The sequence below is a fragment of the Cucumis sativus genome, chromosome 6 (assembly GCF_000004075.3).
Source record: "Cucumis sativus cultivar 9930 chromosome 6, Cucumber_9930_V3, whole genome shotgun sequence".
Lineage (NCBI taxonomy): Eukaryota > Viridiplantae > Streptophyta > Magnoliopsida > Cucurbitales > Cucurbitaceae > Cucumis > Cucumis sativus.
In genome coordinates, this window is record NC_026660.2 from 26916571 (window position 1) to 26937083 (window position 20513).

The 20513-nt window shown below is 34.5% G+C and overlaps 4 protein-coding genes across 5 annotated transcripts; 2 read left to right on the forward strand and 2 right to left on the reverse strand.

The window, feature by feature from the left end:
- The first annotated feature begins 440 nt into the window (after positions 1-440).
- On the forward strand, positions 441-6363 carry LOC101209128 (asparagine synthetase [glutamine-hydrolyzing] 2). 2 transcript variants are annotated; one of them, XR_004217392.1, is made up of 15 exons: positions 445-615; positions 830-968; positions 1584-1679; positions 1773-1914; positions 2068-2163; positions 2279-2373; positions 2602-2763; positions 3474-3554; positions 3648-3869; positions 3983-4117; positions 4856-4936; positions 5101-5187; positions 5296-5403; positions 5519-5811; positions 6138-6363. XR_004217392.1 is itself a non-coding variant. In XM_031887216.1 (14 exons), the coding sequence occupies exons 1-14, from the start codon at positions 536-538 to the stop codon at positions 5747-5749; spliced, it is 1755 nt and encodes a 584-aa protein (XP_031743076.1). In that variant the 5' UTR covers positions 441-535; the 3' UTR covers positions 5750-5815. The 2 variants fall into 2 exon arrangements, 1 of the variants encoding a protein (XP_031743076.1); XM_031887216.1 differs by lacking the exon at positions 6138-6363 and having other exon boundaries at positions 441-615; positions 5519-5815.
- Positions 6364-6711: 348 nt separating this feature from the next.
- On the reverse strand, positions 6712-9163 carry LOC101209377 (hypothetical protein). Its single transcript, XM_004143420.3, has 5 exons — positions 8815-9163; positions 8667-8740; positions 8090-8204; positions 7697-8011; positions 6712-7229 (listed from the first exon to the last, which is right to left on the reverse strand). Exons 1-5 carry the CDS (start codon positions 8935-8937, stop codon positions 6957-6959), a joined length of 900 nt encoding a protein of 299 aa, XP_004143468.1. The 5' UTR covers positions 8938-9163; the 3' UTR covers positions 6712-6956.
- Positions 9164-13764: 4601 nt separating this feature from the next.
- On the reverse strand, positions 13765-14699 carry LOC105435926 (hypothetical protein). The gene has a single exon (XM_011659668.2). It carries the CDS (start codon positions 14651-14653, stop codon positions 14060-14062), a length of 594 nt encoding a protein of 197 aa, XP_011657970.1. The 5' UTR covers positions 14654-14699; the 3' UTR covers positions 13765-14059.
- Positions 14700-18567: 3868 nt separating this feature from the next.
- LOC101211348 (probable xyloglucan galactosyltransferase GT17) lies at positions 18568-20434 on the forward strand. The gene has a single exon (XM_004143511.3). The coding sequence runs from the start codon at positions 18699-18701 to the stop codon at positions 20142-20144; it is 1446 nt and encodes a 481-aa protein (XP_004143559.1). The 5' UTR covers positions 18568-18698; the 3' UTR covers positions 20145-20434.
- The last annotated feature ends 79 nt before the right edge of the window (positions 20435-20513 follow it).

The window sequence follows — 20513 nt, forward strand, 5'->3', positions numbered from 1 at the left end:
CTACAATCTAAAGTTAAAAAGACAAATAATTTAGGTATAGTGAAAATTTAGGAGAAAAGAGTGACTAAACAACATGGTATTTAAAAAAGAATAAATAGACGTGTAGTTTTTGTTGGTAGAAAAGAAGTGATAAGGTTTGAAAAGGATTAATATGCATAAATTAGTAGTAAGCAACTTTAGTTTTGTAATTAAATTGGAAAATAATAAATATGTATTTAAAAAAATGGACAGAAGTGAAGCGTTGTGAGTTAGGAGAAATTGACCGGTTTTGTGTCACGTGAGAGTGGCCAAAACGATTTTATTATTTTAAGATTCCATACCCCGCAGGTCTTATCAACGGCCGAAACCCTAAGCATCGAATAAATTAGAGTAATTAGAAAGAGAATCTTGTGGGAATTGGGGTCAGAATCAACGGCAGGGATTTAAACCTTATAAAAAGCCGACCACTGCAATTGCGCAGCCTTACCTTTGATTCTCCATCTCCTTCTCCCTCTCCATAGTTGAGCTTTCTGAGTGGACAAGGGGAGCTCTCGTCATGTGTGGAATCCTCGCAGTTTTAGGCTGCGTTGACAGCTCTCAGGCCAAGCGCTCACGAATCATTGAATTGTCTCGGAGGTCTTTTTTCTTCCATTTCTTGTACTCCAATCCTCTCCCTCTTTCGCTCTTTATGCCAATGCCAAATACACGTTTTGAATGTTATACAATATATACCTCTGCATTTGTTTTATGAGGTTCTTCTTTACCTATTGCTACTTGTTTGGAAACAGGGGATCTATTTATTTATTTTTATTGATTTGTTGTTTTTCTTTTGAATTGTTTGGAGCTGTAGGCTGCGTCATAGAGGTCCCGACTGGAGTGGTTTGCATTGTTTTGAAAACTGTTATCTTGCTCATCAACGGTTAGCTATTGTAGACCCCACTTCCGGGGATCAACCCCTTTATAATGAAGACAAGACCGTTGTTGTTACGGTAAAGATGAAATGGATACCATTTCTGCATATATATTATACATACTTGGTTATATTATCATTATGCTGTCATGTCCCGTAGTTTCTAGTTTTCGTCTTTTTGTTTCTGGTTTCTAAAGAAAAAATTAAGCTCGCTTCCAAGATTTGTTAGAAAGACCGGATATGATATTCCCAGGATGTAAAGTTTGATCAATATGTGTGAGAGTTGACGAAGGAATAAAGGTTTTTCTATTGTGCATTTTACTTCTGTTATGACCCTGGCTCAAAGCTACCATATACTGTTTGTCAGTTTTAATGATGCTCTGAACAATCAATATAGTTTATTTGTGAGTATGTATATGGACTGCTTAAGACTTAATATGTTTTAATTCCTATAATATGTCTTAAATTGTTCTGGGATTCTTACAACGTTGTATTGCACGTATGATATGTTTTGCAATCGTAAACTAGTATCAGTTTGTTATAAAAATGTTTCGATATTGTCTTGTTTGAGGCCTTCTGATTGAAGCAGTCTTGTGCCATAGATGGCATACTCTATTTAAAAGATTGATGCTTACATTTACTTTACATCAATAATGAAAACGCAACTAAATTTTAATTTTGAACCATGTACTAGGTTAATGGAGAGATCTACAACCACAAGGAATTGAGAGAGAAGCTGAAGGGTCATCAATTCCGAACTGGAAGTGACTGTGAAGTGATTGCCCACCTTGTAAGTAGCCAAGAACTTACTGATATATCTTGTCCATGCACCTATGATTTTTTCGTTATTAGTTTTTTAATTCATATCAAATATATTTTCCAGTATGAAGAATATGGAGAAGAGTTTGTGGACATGTTGGATGGAATGTTTTCCTTCGTCCTTCTTGATACTCGTAGCAAAACTTTTATTGCAGCTAGGGATGCTATTGGGATCACTCCACTATATATGGGATGGGGTCTTGATGGTATGTAATTTTACATCAGCATCTGATTCATGACCTCAGGTTGCCGTGAGGAAACTCTCCCGTTGATACTTGATGTTCCTTTACATGTATTATTACTACATTCAGTTTTACTGATTGGTCTTTGAATATATATGGTTGCTACCTTCTTGCTAGGATCAATCTGGTTTGCTTCTGAGATGAAAGCTCTTAGTGATGACTGTGAGAGATTTGTTTCTTTTCTTCCTGGTCATATATATTCTAGCAAACAAGGTATGCATCTTTTTTCCCGAACTATGGTAAATTCGTAATTCTACATTTTTCCAGTTTAAGAGTAATATTAACCAATTAAATTCATTACTAAATGGTGGGTTTTAAATGTGTTTAGGAGAATTAAGAAGATGGTATAACCCTCCTTGGTTCACAGAGATGGTACCATCAGGTTCCTATGATCCTTTGGTTCTACGTAATGCATTTGAGAAGGCAAGTTCTGGACTTTACTAATTTTTAATTTATCACACTATTGTCTTCTTCAAGGAGTTTCTGCCATTGTTAGTTTTTTATGTTTACTGTTTTACAAGGAGCTTTAAATTGAAAACCTGCTGCCTTTTGGTTTCTTTGCGTATCTATCTTAGTTGACTAGTCATCCAAATGTCTCACATTCTAAGCTTTTCCAATTTTAAGCTTTCCTACTGTATGTTTATCGTGTAGGCTGTTACTAAAAGACTTATGACAGATGTGCCATTTGGAGTCCTTTTATCTGGAGGATTGGATTCATCACTGGTTGCTGCTGTTGCCTGCCGGCATTTGGCTGATTCTGAAGCAGCTCGTCAGTGGGGGTCGCAATTACACACCTTCTGTGTTGGATTGAAGGTATGATAATGAGGGAAGCGAGCATATCTTTTACCTGAAATAGTTAACTTTTTTATTAAAGGATATCCCCTCTATAATACTCTTAAAAAGAACCAAAAAAACATTGTGGCTGGTTTCTTTCTTGTGTGATGAACAAATTAGGCGTTCTACTATTGATATGTAGGTTTAGTAAAATTTTACATGTAATGATTGACAGATACATTTACTTTAATTTGTGATAGAAGTTGTTTAATGCATGGCCTTAAATCTTGATTATTTTCATTAAATAATACTTCACTTTTCCTTACCAGCATAATTTTATTTGGATATGAGGATAATTACTGAACTTTTAGCTGAGTGCTGTTACTCGCATCTCCATTTCTGTTAGCTTTGGAATTTCTGATACATTCCTATTTAATATCATCCAAAAACTTGTTTTGTGTCTCATTGCCAGGTTATTTTTTTTTCAGGAAAAATTGATCTTGAGTTTTGGGTTTTAGCACATCCATGCAACGTAGTCTTGCCCTTATGTTTTTTAAATCTAACAAGAGATCTTGTCCTTCACATTATTTTTTTTCTTCTGCTTGGCCAAAATTATGAAGCTATTAAATAATTTTTTTCTAGAATGGGTTGTTTTTTTCTATTGCCTCGATAAATATGGTGGAACTAGCCCTGAGTGAGTCAAATCATATTTCTGTTCACTCATGTTATGCTACTTTATTGTATTTTAGGGTTCTCCTGATCTTAGTGCTGCTAGAGAGGTAGCTGATTACCTTGGAACTCGTCATCATGAGTTCCACTTTACTGTGCAGGTAATTTGTCTTTTATGAGATCAATTGAAAATCCATTTAAAAATTTTCACTACCAAATAATGTGTTTGTATTCTGCATATTCTTCCATATCAGGAAGGTATAGATGCGCTTGAGGAAGTTATTTACCACATTGAGACATATGATGTGACCACTATCAGAGCTAGCACACCTATGTTCCTTATGTCCCGGAAAATCAAATCTTTGGGAGTGAAAATGGTTCTTTCAGGAGAAGGTTCAGATGAAATTTTTGGAGGTTACTTGTACTTCCACAAGGCACCAAACAAAAAGGAGTTTCATGAAGAAACATGCAGAAAGGTATTAGTTTCCCCCCCCTTTTCAACACATTCGGGATGATAGGCGAGGACAGTTATTCATGCTGTAATGTTTCTTTTTCCTTGTTCTAATTTATTTTCTTTTGATGTTATCAGATTAAAGCACTTCATTTATATGACTGTTTGAGGGCCAATAAGTCAACCTCAGCGTGGGGTCTTGAGGCTCGTGTCCCTTTTCTTGATAAAGAATTTATAAACATAGCCATGAGCATAGATCCTGAATGGAAAATGGTACGTATTGTTTGTTTATTACAAATTCACGATTCTTCGATGAAAAGGGTGGTGGCTTGAGCATGTTTTATAGGTCCCCACTCTTTGACTTTCCAAGTTGAACGTGGCTCATCTGTGAACAAAACATAGCTTTTGTTTGCTATTTATTGCATATAAAGGATAAAAAGTGAAAATGGTCAATAGTAAGATAAGATCTTATTATTTTTCTGGAGTGTAGCAGAAAAATAAAAGAGAAATATTCTTGTTGGTGGACAACGACCCTCTACATTTCTCTAAAATGGTATAATCCACTTTGGGCATAAAGCTCTCATGATTTTACTTTTAGTTTCACCGAAAAGATTTCATATTAATTGAGTTATTGTCTCTCATTCATGTACCTGTGATGTTGTGATCTTTCCCTTATCTAGTGAATGTGGTACTTTTGTCACATTCTCAATATTGGTAATAAGATTGATTAATGTTAAATATGTAACATCACACATCACTTCACATGTTTTCCTTTTCTGGGTATTCATTTCTTTAGCTCATTTCATTTAACGGTTGTCATCTCCTTGGTGGAATTGCCTTCTCTTAAATTTGACCTTAGTTTGTACTTTTAACATTTTTGGGTCAATTGAAAAAAAAGGTGGTACTGATCTGATCACATCTCTCTATCAAAATTCTGTACAAGTTCTGTTGGAATATTAGCATTAGCGAATAAAGTTTATGACAATGGTTGCTATAAATTTTTAACTGCAGATCAGGCGTGATATTGGGAGAATAGAGAAATGGATCTTGCGCAATGCATTTGATGATGAGAAGGAACCATATTTGCCCAAGGTAGTTTCTGTCTTTGCTATGTGTTCACCGAATTAGCATGAACTCTGTACTTTGCATATTCCCCTTCTTTCTTATTTTTTTCCTTAAATCAAGGCATCAAATCATTATGTGTTCTTTACCCAAGGAAGAATATTGAATATGCACAACCCCATCCTTCTTTCTAGCACATATTGTACAGGCAAAAAGAACAATTCAGTGACGGTGTTGGATACAGTTGGATTGACGGTTTGAAGGATCACGCTGAGAAACAAGTAAGCTTTATCTCAATCTTTCTCACCATTGTAGCAGTGGTGTTGACATATCCAGATATACTTTGCTCAGGGAATCAGGGCTAAATAACGCTTCTTTGTTCCTATCAGGTGACTGATGCGATGTTGGTGAATGCTAACTTTATCTACCCAGAAAATACTCCTACCACTAAAGAAGCATATTACTACCGAACAATATTTGAGAAATTCTTCCCGAAGGTGCTGTTTTGTGTTGTTTTTTAATGATACGTAGTACGAATTTCCCCAGCCTTTGATGCACTTCATTCACTAATTAAACAAAGTACTGATGTATGACATTCTTCATTTACAACAGAATGCTGCTAGATCAACTGTCCCAGGAGGTCCAAGCGTGGCATGCAGTACAGCAAAAGCAGTGGAATGGGACGCTGCATGGTCCAAAAATCTGGATCCCTCTGGTCGTGCTGCACTGGGTGTTCATGTAGCTGCATATGACGAAAAGCTGAATGCTAAAATTGCTAATGTACCGAATGACTCTCCCCAAGAAATCAAAGTAACAGTCGAGAAAGCTGCAGCTGTAGTATAGTTCAAGTCCAGTCCTAGTTTGTGGCATCCTCATATGAATGAAGTTCATTCTCAAGTAAAAAGGTAATCCATCCATATTACCATCCATCTTATTATTATATCTTAACCACCGGCGGATATATAATATATATATAACTGAAACAAAATCCATACTAGTAGCTAGCCTAGTGGTAAAATTGTCATCAAGCTCTCATTGGACCATATATATTCAAAGCTCCCGTCAACAAAATTTTCTATATCTGCCATTGATCTTTTTACATAAATTATTTTGTTTAGTCCTTTCAAGATATTCACCATCTCATGTTATAATACCATTGTTGCTGAACTGTATGTCGATGAAATATTGCCTGTTGTAGTTCTAATTCATTTTGTTAATTATGTTTGGACAGATGCTGTTATGAAGACTAGTCTTGAAATTTTCTTGAAGACAATGATTGGACTCTAGTTTTTCACTGTTCAAATGTAGCCCAAGTTCCCCTTCCTCTAGTGTTTTTAACGTTTAGTTCTTGCTTCTTTGTTCGTAAGTTACTACAATGACATGATAATAAAATGGTAATGGTCCTGTTTAATATAATTTCCTTGATCTAAGTTTTCCTTTTCCAGATTTATCGATAATCCAGATTTTATGTTGTTCATAGTCAGCACGACTGTACAATTCGCAGGTTATTTGGGTCTAATGATTAGTCTGATTCCTACATTAGTTGCCGTCTGGTGGGACCTTGCACTTGTAATTATGGAAGAAATTGCCTTACTTTCTATCAATAATGAAAAAATGAAGCGTCCTCTCGAATGGTCCAAATTTGAGTATAATTTGTCATGTCTTTAGATAATAATTGATTGAATTCTTAACCCATGAAACTACAGTTTTGGTAATGAGGCTGTTAAACGCAACCCAGTTATTGGTTGTAAGATAAATAATTGAAAATTTTAAGATGCTGTACTCTCCGATGTTTAGCGAAACTATTAAAAAATAAAGGATTTTTGTTCATTAAGCAATAGTTGAAAGAAATTTGCAACAATCAGTCAACGTTTGCATTTGCTTCTATGATCAAAATCAGAGATTTTAAAGAAAGCACATGCCGCAATAAACACTACCCACGTCTGTCATCATAGGCTATAAGTGCAATTGATCATTGAAATAACATTAGAAGTTCAAGTAGAAGCAGACACGAATGTCCGACAATTCAAATCAAGTTAGGAGCTAAAAACTAAACCAAGGCAATGGTACTTTCTCCACCCGGTGGTTTACGAACTCCCCCAAAGTAGTCCCTTGATTCTGCCTTCCCATCAGCAAATATGTCGTTTCCGCTCATCTCCCTTAGCTTGGCTGAGCTCAGCGATTTCTCCGATGCTCCCGGTGGAGCATCTCCTTTGAATATATCGTTACCAGTCAACTCTTGAAACTTCTGGTTGTGTAGCTTCTTAGCTGTCTTCATCACTGGTTCTTCACCAAACAGGATGTTACTCTGGCCTCCAGCAGGCTGTAAAAATGGACAAGAAGCCAACTTCATTTCGAGTACTATGGCTCAAAAGCAAGGATATCAAAGATCAAATCAAGACCTAAGAAAATTTACTTCCAATACCGTACGGTTCTCTAGAGAAGAAAGGAAACATAAAATACTCATGGCCCCATGGGATTATTAGATTGGAAAAAGCATTTCAATATTCACTAACGTGAAGGGATTCAACATACCAACTCAACGTTTCAACTTGCAAGGTCAAAACCACTACTAAGATAGAGAAATAACAGACGTGATCTTGATAATGCTAATGCTAAATAGAGTCTTGTGTAGCCTTGACACCAGAGTAAACTCAAGAGTCAATTGAATGGAGATGTGCACAACCGGAAAACTATTTGAATTCTTTAACAAAGGCAAATAAAACTGAAAACAATGACAATCATAGAAGCAAGAAGCGAATTGAAGATCAGGGTAAGTAGTGAACTCACGTTTGAAACTTTAACAGAAGTTCTCAGGGTTCTAGGTGCTGGTTCACCCATGTCTTTACTTTCTTTCGATTCCAAGCTCCGCGCAGCTGCCAAAGATCTTGGTGTTATTTCGGGTGGAGCTCCGAAGATGTCGTGCCCACTTAGCTCCTTGTTCTTAGCATCCGATATCTGCTTCTTACTCCTGGCATCAGGATCACTCTGCAATGTCCCACTCAACTCACGTTGCTTTGCCACCTCTGGAATCGAAGTAGGCTTTTTGGGAGATAACCCCTCTTCAGTAGCGAAGGATATTTGGCTAACTCCATTCAAGGTTTGCTACAAAAATTACAAAGAATCGAGAAGGGTTATCGTCAATTTAATGCATTTTCTACATTGACTGATTGTATAGCTTACCTGATACATCCGAAGCCCTGTTTTGTTATCAAGTTCAGATTCATCCCCTTCATCATTAGATGCAAAAATTCCACTTCCAGACATCTCCTTCATTTTATACCCTGAACAGTTCTTCCTGAAAATGGTGGAGAAGAATTCTAATTTTTATCATAAATAGAAGAAAATAGCATTTGAGCTGTACATTGTTTGAGGAACAGGGTTATAGCCTATCAATTAAACAAAACAACAGGAAAGCAACCCAGAACAGGAGTACAGATGTTATATCATAAATTCCACCGATCGTACAATGTTTAGGCACCGAATGTGAATGGATTTCATTCTTCTTTTTTTTTTTTTTCTCAAGATCCTAGAACATGAAACAGTGTGAAAATAATCTGAAGAACACAAATAAAAAGGAAGGGAAAGGATCATAGGTGAGAGATCTGAAGACGTCTCGTTTTCCATTTGAAATAAACATTAGCACTCGAATAGAAAAACAGAAAATCAGGCAAGACATTGTAATAGTTTCGTGGCAAGAGTGAAATAGAAAGTATATTTTTTTACAGGTAAATTTTGGGAAGAACGAAATGGATCTTACTTTTTCATCAAGGTCTCAGCTTCTTCATCCGTGAGCTGACCCCCTTGGAGAACTTTACTGATTCTATCGGACGGCTGAGAATGTGCAGAGAAAACCTCAAAACCAAGCAGGCCAAAAAAGAAGGGAGGTAGGAAAGAGGGTATAATACCTGGTGGGAGCGAGGGGCGGAAGCGGAGACGGCGGGGGAAGATTCAGGGTGGGGAAGCTCAGACCAGGTGAGCAGATCGGCGGTGGAAGGGCGAGATTTAGAAGAGGATTTAGTTCTATCCATATTATGGGAATGGGAATGGGGGAATCTGAAGAAGATGAAGGGAGAGGGGAGAGGGGAAAGCGAAGCGAGTGGGAGTGAGTGAGGATTGTGGGTTTAGAAGAGAAGGATATTATGAAATTGATATTTGAAAAGTGGGAATTGGAATTTCAAAATTAAGAAGCGATAAAAGAGAAGATCTTTGGATTTTGAAATGCAACAAACTTTGGGAAATTAGTTACCTTTACCCTTTAGCTTTTAATAATATATGCCTATGCGGCTATGCCTTTCCTTCCTTCCTTCCTTCCTTCCTTCCTTCCTTCCTTCCTTCTCTACTCCCTCTCTCTCACGTTTCACTCACGTGCTCCTTTTCCCTATGCTATCCTTTGCTGGACCCCACCCCCCTCTTTTCACTACCACCGATCTTACCATTTTTTTTTTATATATATATTTATCTTTTTAAAACAAAATTATTGAACCAAAAAAAAAGAAAAAGACTCGTATAGTATTAAACAAAATCATAATGTTTAATCAATTATTACTCTTCTTTTACCAAAATCATATTGTTATTATTATTCTTTTAGATTTGTTTGAAGTGACTTTGGACTCAAGGGTAGAAGCAACAATGTTGGGAAAATAATAAGACTTTGGGCTAGAAAATAGTATCCTAGGCCCAAATATGTCTAAGTTGGTTTGGTGACTTTACGTGTTCAATCTTTGTCAAGGTTAACCATGACAAAATAGTTAATAGGGCATATCTCGAGTATGCGTCCACTTGGAACACTCGACCTTCACTCAAAAGGCTATATGATTATCTTAAAACCATTGTGAAACTCTATTAGAATAAGAGAGGTCAGTCGTCTCTATAAATACATCATGAGCTAACTTGAATTTTATTTTCAAAATTTATAACTTCATTTAACTAAAAACCTAGCTTTCTTCAAGCTCTCTAACTTTCCTTCTCTTTCACCACGTGGCTTAAGCATTTATATACATGTGGCTTAAGCATTTATATACATGTGGCAAACACCACGTTGATGTTCAATTTTTCTCCTTCATAGGCTAAATTTATTGTTCATATCACTTGAAAGCTAGACTATGGAGGGAATTTTTGATGAGAACTATATTTCCTTATGTTCTATAATAGTGAAATAATTGTTTGTTAATATCTGACTATCTTTTTCAAAAGGTTTCTCATGTTTAATTATAACTTAATAGGGAAAAAAGTGTGAGAAATTCTGATTGCATGAAAAGAAAATATTCTCAGTTTCAAAAAGGTATGTTTGTAATAGAAACACATTCTTGCCTTTTAAGTGGTACTCGATCACAAGGATTACTACCATACTTTTATCTAAATTTCGTTGTAATCGAGTCGTGGAAAGTAAAATTCACAGACGACATCCCCTTTTTACAAAATATTGTCGATATTACTAATATTTTAACTTGATTGTATAGCCCAAAATTTGACAATATTTAGTTTTTTTTTTTTTTACATTCTTTTTGGAATATTCCAATCAAAGGAAACAAGGAATGAACTCAAATATTATTCAATAAATAAAAACGTCATCCTTTCTTCTTTTTACAAAAATAGAAAAAATCATTTTCAGGTATTATATATATTTTTTCGAACTATATTGCATGTGTTCCAATTAGGGTGGAAATCCACCCAATTTATAACCAAAGGTATCAACCGGGGAAGTTCCAGCGTTATTATATTAACACATTTAAATCCAAACATTTTCTTCTTCTTTTTTACTCTTAAAAATCCAAGGTTACTTTTGTAAAGTTTTTATGTCTGAAAATTTAATTATTTATGAAAATGTGAAAGAAAAATTGGCCTATTATGACTGTGATCTCAATTGTGAGTTTAAAATACGAAAAGAAAAAAGAAAATACCATAAGTGAAAATAATTTGAATTTGGAGGAAATCAATTAGAGTTAGACCATCTATTAACACCTTTATCATCTTACTTTTATGAGGCACACAACTTGATTAACTTTGAAGAATAAGCGTATAGTATTTTTGATTTCGATGATCTTTTAGGAAATTACAATAAAGTGTTAACTTTGCTATATAATTCCATGCATGAATTCTCCATTATCATGCATCAAGATTTTGCTATATACGATATGATATATTTTATGTACATGTTTCCACTAAAGGAATTTTGGCAAAGTAGAGAAATTAAAATCAAGACTAAATTTACATGCATGGGCGCGGCACGGACATGCCAAATTTTTTTTTTTAATAAACCCACATTTTATTGATAGATTAGAATACTTTTCAAAGGTAGAATACGTAGATATATATGCAGAAAGTGAAGAATATGTAATAAGTAAAGAAAGATTAAATTAGCCTAAGTTAAAAGGGTAATTAACAGCTAAATAACATTCCTATATGGTAAAAAATCTCATGGAAGCAGCCGTTGCAATAATTGCAAAGACATGATTCTCCATCTCAGAATTAATTGCACACCATATTCCTCATCCAGTATTCTTAGGTACTAAATCTGTATTTAGAAAGAGGATCATTTAGGAGTCTATTAAGAGATGGGAAAATTATTATTATTGTCTTCGGAAAAAAAAAAGAGGTATTTTATTATTTTTGGAGATTAAATTACCAACTTTGATTTGATAGTTCAAACAAAATTAAGCTTTTGTACCCTATAATTTAATTCTGGAAATTCATTAAAACCATCTAAATAGTCGTTACGATATAATACTATATTATTTAGAAAAATTGTGATTGATGACTATTTTAGTAATAATAATCTGAAGAAGGTGCAAAAGGACATCCCTATTAAGTGGACATTTCCTAAACACCCACATCAAACCCGTTTCATTAAAATTAAAGAGATGAATACAAGAAGCAGGAGATACAAAAAGGGCTAGAGGGAAGCCTTATGAACCCAAGCAGCTAAAAAACGTTTAAGTTTAAAGCAATAGAACCGGTCGAGTAATTTTTGAAAAGAGGAGAACGACTTGTCAAGAGACCAAGTTGTAGCTTGAATGTCCTCCCACACATAACCAACTAGTTTTTCTTCCCCCTTGAAAATCCTTTTGTTTCTTTCGTTCCATATATTCCAAAGGGTGGCAACCACCAAGTGCTGTTTGACAGTTTGTTTTTTTGTTTTACCCTTTGTCTTGTAGATTTCTTTGCACAGATCAATAAAATTTGATGGGAATAGGGGTCCGTCCAAGATAACTTCAACTTTTTTCCAAAACTTTGATGAGAAGGGACAAAGGAGAACAAATGATTTCTGTCTTTCTCGGCAGCTTTGCAAAGAATACAACAAGAAGTTTTTATATTCCAAGTTGGGAGTCTTCTCTGAAGCATATCCATGGTATTAATCCACTCATGAAGGAGAGTCCATAAGAAGAATTTACACGTTTTGGGATGGATGATTTCATACATTGCTATAAATTACCCAATCATTACAGGATACATAGGGTTGGATTGTTGCCTGTGCATATTATATTATAATGTATTATTATGTATACAAAGGATGGAATTAAGAAACAAGATTTGGTTGATTTTGACCGGAGAAGACCTTTGGGATAAGTGAAGGGCTGAATTTTAGAAAATGGCTTGCAGTGATCAATTTGCAACAGTGGGGGGTGGTGGCCGGGCCGGTGGGTGGGTGGATTACTCGTGTCCAATACTTAATTATGTCATCGTATCACACTCCATTACTAATCATGCAGAATTTCTTCTTTTTTTTTTCTTCTCTTTTAATATTTTAATATATGAGGAATTAATGAAGTCTGATATGGGAATTGTATTGGATGTTCCATTAGCTTACATTATTTTTATATCTTTTTTATTTGATTAGATGAATTATTAGTATTAGAATAACTATGGATGAGACCGCGTACATATAGTTTTTTTTTTAAAAAAAATAGTGTATATGTTTAATTATGTGTGATTGAAAAAAAAATTATTGATTAATCTTTCAAAGAAACAGTCTGCTGTAACATACTATTTTCATTAAAACTATCATGTGAAGTAGAACAAGTTTTGTTGTACACTGATAATTACTTAACTTTACTTTATAATTATCTATGTTGATGTAGAGAATGATATGTTGGAGTATGCATGTATGTTGAATTAAGGGTCGGTTTGGATGCTCAGCAGCAGTCTTAGTAAGATTTAACCCTCGTATATGTGATGTTATGTTCAATACACTTGGGCTTCCTTTAGGGTTTTGGTATGCTTTTTAAAAAAATTGTTGACAATTGAGTTTTCTTCATAAAATTAGTTGTAATATGAAATGTATATATTAGTCCTTTGGTAAATTTTCAGTTTTATTTTTGAATAAGTTGGTTGTGTTTGATAAATGAATACTAAACTATCATGTTTTAGATATAATAACTAAAATAGAACTAATATTATTTAAAATTATTTAAAATAGATGTATAAAATAAAAATTAAACTATATTAAAAATTGCTTTTGTTTTAGAGAACCTATAAGCTAATAAATTAGAATTAATTTTAGTAGATTCAGTCAATTCTATTTTTCTCGAATCAATCATAAATGCAACCTTAATTTGAAGCTTAGTTCGTAGGTTGGTTGGAATATTTTAAAAGAAGAGGTAGAAACAGTTTCTATGGCCCCCATATGTGCCTGATTAGTAGGTAGTGTAACTCTCTTTTAGATTTAATAGGCTAGATTTTGGAACATCGAAGGTTTTATTGTTGGGAATGACTCGCAACGACTTGATCTTATGCTCCTATGAATTCATGAACCGTGTTTGCACATCAAAGAAATTAATTGCTTTTGTCCCAAGTTGAAAATTCAGGAGTTGGAAGTAGGTATAAATAATAGCTCCAAGGTATTTATACACAATTAGTGAATAATAGAGTGGGCAGTCAAGTTTCTCCACCAGAAGATACCTTCTCCACCAGTAGATACCTTCTAAATTGATGATGAAGTGAATTCTTCTAACTCTCCTTCATTCTGTGTTTACATCCGATCAATTAAGTATTTTTAAAAGAAAAATTACAGTAAAAGTGTCGATATATACTCCAGCTATAGCAACAGTTAACTCGTTAATAAATTGAAAATGATATTATAAATGTGTATATATGAATCTTTTGAGTAACAAAAAAGAAAAAAACAACAAAAACAAAAAAGTAAACTTGATGCTACAAGAATTCCATGGCAGCAGTAAGGGCAAAGAGCTCAAAATCCCCACAAAAATCACCCACTTTGGATGATTCACAACATCCACACTCATCCTTCCACTTCCTAATTCTCTTTATCTTCTTGTCCACCATCTCCATTTCTTCTGGAACTCTCACTCTCATCCCCACCTTCAATTTCGGTTGCTTGTAAACACATCCATTTTTATTACCACAAACCATTGACACCCATCTCTCAATTTCCATATTTTGGGACTCAAAAACATCACTCCAAGGAATCTCAGCCCTACCCAAAAGTTGAGAGGATGACCCGAAAACAGCTCGGGTTTTAGCCCTCCGGAGCTCGAAGACGACGGTTGCTTGTTGGAGGGCTTGGAGAGATTCTTGTGAACCCAAACACTCCAAACAAAAAGATTGGTTCCATACGAAGTGGGAGATGGAAGAGACTTGTGTTGTGTTGAGACGAATTTTTTTGTTGGGGTCTGTAGAAAGATAGTATCTTACGAAGAGATTCTTTGGAGATTTGAACCCTATGTTTTTGGCTTCTATGATTCTGATTTCGCAGTTGAAGGAAGAGAGTTTTTGAGTGGCGCCCATAATTATCGATTGAGGAGGGTTGAATTAATTTGTGTAGTGAAGGAGGATTGGGAGCTTATAAACATATTTATAGGGGAAAGTCAAGTGGTTTGGTTTTTGGATGAAGCTACTTTCATATTTCATATTTAATTATATTATATGAGTAAAAATCATGTGTGTCCACTGAATCTTTTGTAAATCTATAAGAGATAGAAGAAAAGATTTGTTTTGATATCCTTGACTGGCTAGCTATATGAACGTAGCTTCTATCATATGAAGTATTCTATTCTATCCTTAGATAACGACACTTAGCCGACCCTTTTCTCTCTTCCAATTACTTAACTCAGTTTGTGTATTTCTTTTTTAAATTAATGGGCCTTTTCTTGCTTTCATTTTTGTAGTGGCATATTCTGCCAATATTCTATCTTTTGACCTTTGGGTTCAATTTGTATTAATCTTTATAGCCATTTCATACTATATAACCACTTTGTTTACTTTTAGCTTTTAAAAATTAAGGAAGTAAAATAAGTGTTTAGAAACTTAATTAGCTTCTAAAAGCAATAAAAAGGACTAGATGATGCATTTAATTAAGCTCATTTGAAGATTATTGGTAAGATTTCTATAAATATTTAACATGCAGATAAAAGAAAGAATTATTGATCTAAGTGGTGAAATATTGTTATCCCAACATATATTGTTAGAAGAAACAAAAAGCAAGACAGAAATTAGAAGAATATTCCTTATGAATATGATGTAATATGGGAATTAGGGATGGAAATTGAAAAACCCACTTAACAACAACCCTTTAAACAAAACATATGAGATTTTGGCACAGATTTGATTTTGAAGTACTCGTGAATTGATGATATATATAAGAGATAAGAAGTAAAGAAAACTGGATTGGTGGGCAACACGTCAATAAATTGAGAGTTTAATTTTGAAACTTATCAACAATATAATGGTATAGAAGATCTCTTCTAATAATTATCCAATTTGACACATGATCATACTGATTATTATACATAACTTTACAGCTACAGCTTCTCATAAAGTATAACACTTTTTGTTTTGTGAACTACTCATTAGTCATTATTTATATATATGTGTGTGTGTGTGTGTTGAGTCAATTTAAGTGAAATTTGTGCCTTTAAGCTCCTTGTAAAAGTGTGGATATACATATTAGAATATGTGATAGTGGTGACTTTTCTATGGTAAAGGAGGCAACTTTAATTTCCAAGGGTTTTGATACTTCTTTGCAACTTCATTATGCATCTACATTTTCAAAAGCTATTTTTTCTCTTAGCAAATTAGAACAAAACTTATTCCAAGTTTTCTGTGAGTACCTAGGTGATGATTTATATTTTATAGGTAAATTCTTTTATGAAATTGAAAAAATTAGGTTAAACTTGCTCATAAAAATGTTGGATTCAACTATGTATGAACCGTCTACATGTTGGTGTTAAGAAAAATATTTTGATTTTAATTTTGATATTACAATGTAAATGCAAACGAATATTTCAAAAAAAAATTGTAAAATGAAAGAATTTTAAATTGGAAATAACCATTTTAGACTTTTTTTTTTTCTTTTTTTTTTACAAGTAAAGAAACCTTTTTTAAAATAACAAAATATTGAAACTATTTACAAAATATAGCAAAATTCATCAAACTTACTTTAGTGCATTTAAGTTTTTTTTGGCTATATTTTGTAAATAGTTTTGTTTTAATGTGTTTTTTCTTTTGTTATGTTGCGTGGATTTTTCTATAGTATAAACTAAGGGAATGTCAATTCATTCTTCGTGTTCATGTCAAATTCATAAAAATGTAAAAATATTGAAATGTCAGTGAAAATTTAAGATCTGGATTATAATCCATACTTTAAAAGTTTCATTTTAATTCTCAAAGTTCGGAAGCTTGTTTCAGTACTACTTTGGTAAGCGCTTCTAAAAAAAGATTTGTAATGTAACGAATCTAAACCAAATAAAACAAAGAGTAATACTTGAGTGCATCTTAAGATTCACTTATCTTAAGATTCACTTATCTTTGTGCATCTCTTCTCACCACTCATATAAAAATATATTAAAATATTTTATAAAAGAAGAATAAAATATGTCACACGACAAATTACAATTGTATTATTTGGCAAGATGTATAAAGATAAGATACGAACATAGGCTACAATTAAGTGTCTTTGAAGAGGAAACTAATTTGAATGTGGTGCAATGTAGAAAAAGGAAGATAACTATTTAATGAGACCAATGTACATATATTACTATTTCTACATAACTTTGAATATGGATTTAAATTTTTGCATAAATTATGCAAATTGTCTCATTAAATTAACTTTTGTTATAAGTTGTAAAATACTATAAGCTATTAAATTATATAACGTTGGTGGTCCCTATGTGTTGTCACACATTGATAATATATATACTTGAAATGATGCGATGGTGGAGGAAGGTATTACCATTTCTAGGCCTTATGTGCCCCTCAAAGTAAAACTCTACCCACCACCACTTACTATGATCATCATCGTATCAATATCACATCTCTAAATTGAAAAAACCCAAATGAAAAGCACGAGAAATGTATTGGTTTTGTGTAAAACTTACCCACACCACACACACACCCAAGCTTGGCTCAATGGTTGAACCATAAATTTAGCTATTGAGGGTTAAGTCGGCCCAATCCAGCTCAAACTTGGGCCTTCATATTTTAGGACAACCCAATACTAATAGGTGAAATAAACCCATTACACAATTCACAATACACTCTTTTTCTATTTAATAATTATTTCTTTTACAGTTTAGTTTTGGACTATCAAAAATATGGCACGTCAACTTTTAAATGATATGACACTTATACCTTTTCTTTTGATATACATTTTAGCTGATGGGCTACTATTTTCTCACTCCCCTCCTTCCTCACATAATAAAAATTATGACACGACGACGAACACATCTATCAACTACATATAGGATGTGGAAGACGGTTGGTGTTATTATAATATATAAAAATTAAAATGAGAGAAAATTTTTATTGTTTGACGACGAATTTAAAATTTGAATACAATTCGTTTATGTTTGAATCTATTTATAAATATTTGTTTGAAATAAATTTATTTATGGATGTGTTTTAGATTGCAGGGTAATTTAGGAAATATTTTTTATACATTATGACGTACAAACTTTGATTTTACAAAAGAAGAATAATAAAAAGAACATCAAATCTGTAAGCACGCACAGTTTGGAGATGATGGTTAATTGTGTTAAAACTTAGTTATAATGTTATTAGTAAAGTTTGTGATATTAATCAATGTATGACTGGTTGAGGGCGTAGGTACCGCTATGTAATTTAATTAATTTTTGAGAACAAGTGGTAGGTGGAGTACGTAGTAGTTAAATTATTAATTTTTCTTCTTAAATAGAGGATAGGCAATAGACAATAGACATGAGCAAAGAGAACGGCCACCATTGTGTCGGCACTAATCTCTCAAACACTAACCTTAGTTAATTAAACTTAAACAATCGATAATTAAAAGCCTTCCTCCACCAAATGCCACACCACTTCTCTCCATTCTTCCACATGAACATCGTTGAATAAAAACGCCAATCCATACACTATATAAACTACAAACTGTCTCAATTGATTTGAATTGTTTTATGAATTTATGAATTGAAAATTACACCAACATCTTATTAATTGAACCCAAATGGAGGAAGCGCATGTGGCCACATTACATTGAATGTTTTCTCTTTTTTTTTTGGAAATTCCCTCAGCCGTGTCCTTATGTGACGTGTTCGAGGTAGCTACCCAAATTTAATTTAAACTAAGAGGTAAGTAAACATGATTGGATTTTATTATTTTATTATTATGTTGTTGTTGTTATGATTAATCAATTATATATTGAGACAAAGTAACCCTCCATTTTTCTTTTTGCATGACTTTCTTTAAATATCTATTCCTTTTTTCTTCCTTTTTCTTCTTTGTGAGAGGCTCAATCAAACTCTCTCCTTCAGTTGCTTAGCTTTTATTTCCCATTTCGGTGTTCTTTTCTTGGCTTCTTCCCATGTTTCCTTGTTTGTTCTCTATGTTTTCCAAGAAACAATCAACAATTCACATAATTCCATTAATTGAGAGAGAGAAAAACTCCAAAAATAAGAAACCCATTATCAAGCCTTACATCCTTTACAATTCCCTTCTTCTTCTTTCTTTCATTCTCTGGTTTCTCATTATCTTCCTGTGTTTTCCAAAGTCAACGCTAAAAAACTCCCACAACCAAACTAACAATTTGGTCATCACATGCGACGGACCTCCGTATGTCTACGTGTACGATCTGCCACCCGAGTTTAACCTCGGCCTTCTCCAAGACTGCCGCCACCTCAGCGTCTATACAGACATGTGTCCCCACGTGGCGAATCGCGGCCTCGGCCGCCAAGTCTCCACCATCTCCACCGCCGCTAATTCTTGGTTCGCCACCCATCAGTTCATAGCCGAGATGATCTTCCATGCACGTATGGAGAGTCACCCATGTCGCACACGCAATCCCAACATTGCTGATTTATTCTACATTCCCTTCTACGGTGGACTCCACGCGTCCAGCAAGTTCCGTGAGCCGAACATCACGGAGCGAGACGCGCTTGCCGTTCGATTAGTTGACTATATTCAATCACAACCCACGTGGTGGAAGAATAACGGACGTGATCATTTCCTCGCACTAGGAAGAACCGCTTGGGACTTCATGAGGAATAATGCAAATGGGCCGGACTTCGGGGCGAATTCTTTGCTGACTCTAAACGCGGTTCAAAACATGTCGGTGCTGACTGTGGAGCGAAACCCATGGACCGGGTCGAACCAATTCGGTATACCTTACGCCTCTTATTTCCACCCGTACACGTCGGGTGAGATTAAGACGTGGCAAAACAAAATGAGACAATCGAACAGGTCCCACTTGTTTACATTCATCGGGGCCCCACGTAAGGGGTTGGAGAAGGCTGCCATACGGAACGACATTATACAACAATGCGACATGTCGTCCAAATGCAAACTGGTGAATTGCCGAGGGGAGCAAGGGAAGGAATGTTACGATCCAGGGCAGGTTTTGAGAATAATGAGCGAATCCGAGTTTTGTCTGCAGGCGCCGGGGGACTCGTTCACACGGCGGTCGACGTTTGATTCCATACTGGCGGGGTGTATTCCGGTGTTCTTCTCGCCGCACACGGCGTATACGCAGTACTTTTGGTACTTGCCGGAGAAGGCAAGGGATTATTCTGTGTACATTGATGAAAAAGGGGAAGAAAGGAAGAGGATTGAGGAAGTGCTTTTGAAGATACCGAGAGAGAAAGTGAAGAAAATGAGGGAGAAGATTGTGAAATTGATTCCGAAAGTGACGTATAAGCACCCCAATTCTACTGATTTTCAGTTCAAGGATGCCGTTGATGTTGCCCTTGCCGCACTATACAAGCGCGTTTCGTCTTCCGTTGGCGTGGGCGGTGGCGACGATATGTCTTTATAGAATGTTTTTGTTGTTATTTACTTTGTAGAAATTGTTAATTTTTCTTTTTCTTCTTTCTTCTTTCTTTCTTTCTTTCTTTCTTTCTTTCTTTCTTCTTCTTCTTTTTTTTTTTTTTGGTGTATTCTATTTACAACCGGAGATTGCTTACAGGAATAATATTCTTACAAAATTTTGTTGCTTTTATCTATAGGTTTATTTAAATTTGAATCTCCACAGGGTTCATTTTGACATCTTAATTTATGTTAAACTATAAATGGTCAATACAATAGGCCCTTCTACAAATTTGAATATGCTGTTGTAATCAAAATTTTAGATGTCAAATGCCAATATTCGATGAGAAAGTTTATGAATAAAAATATCAAGTTGAAA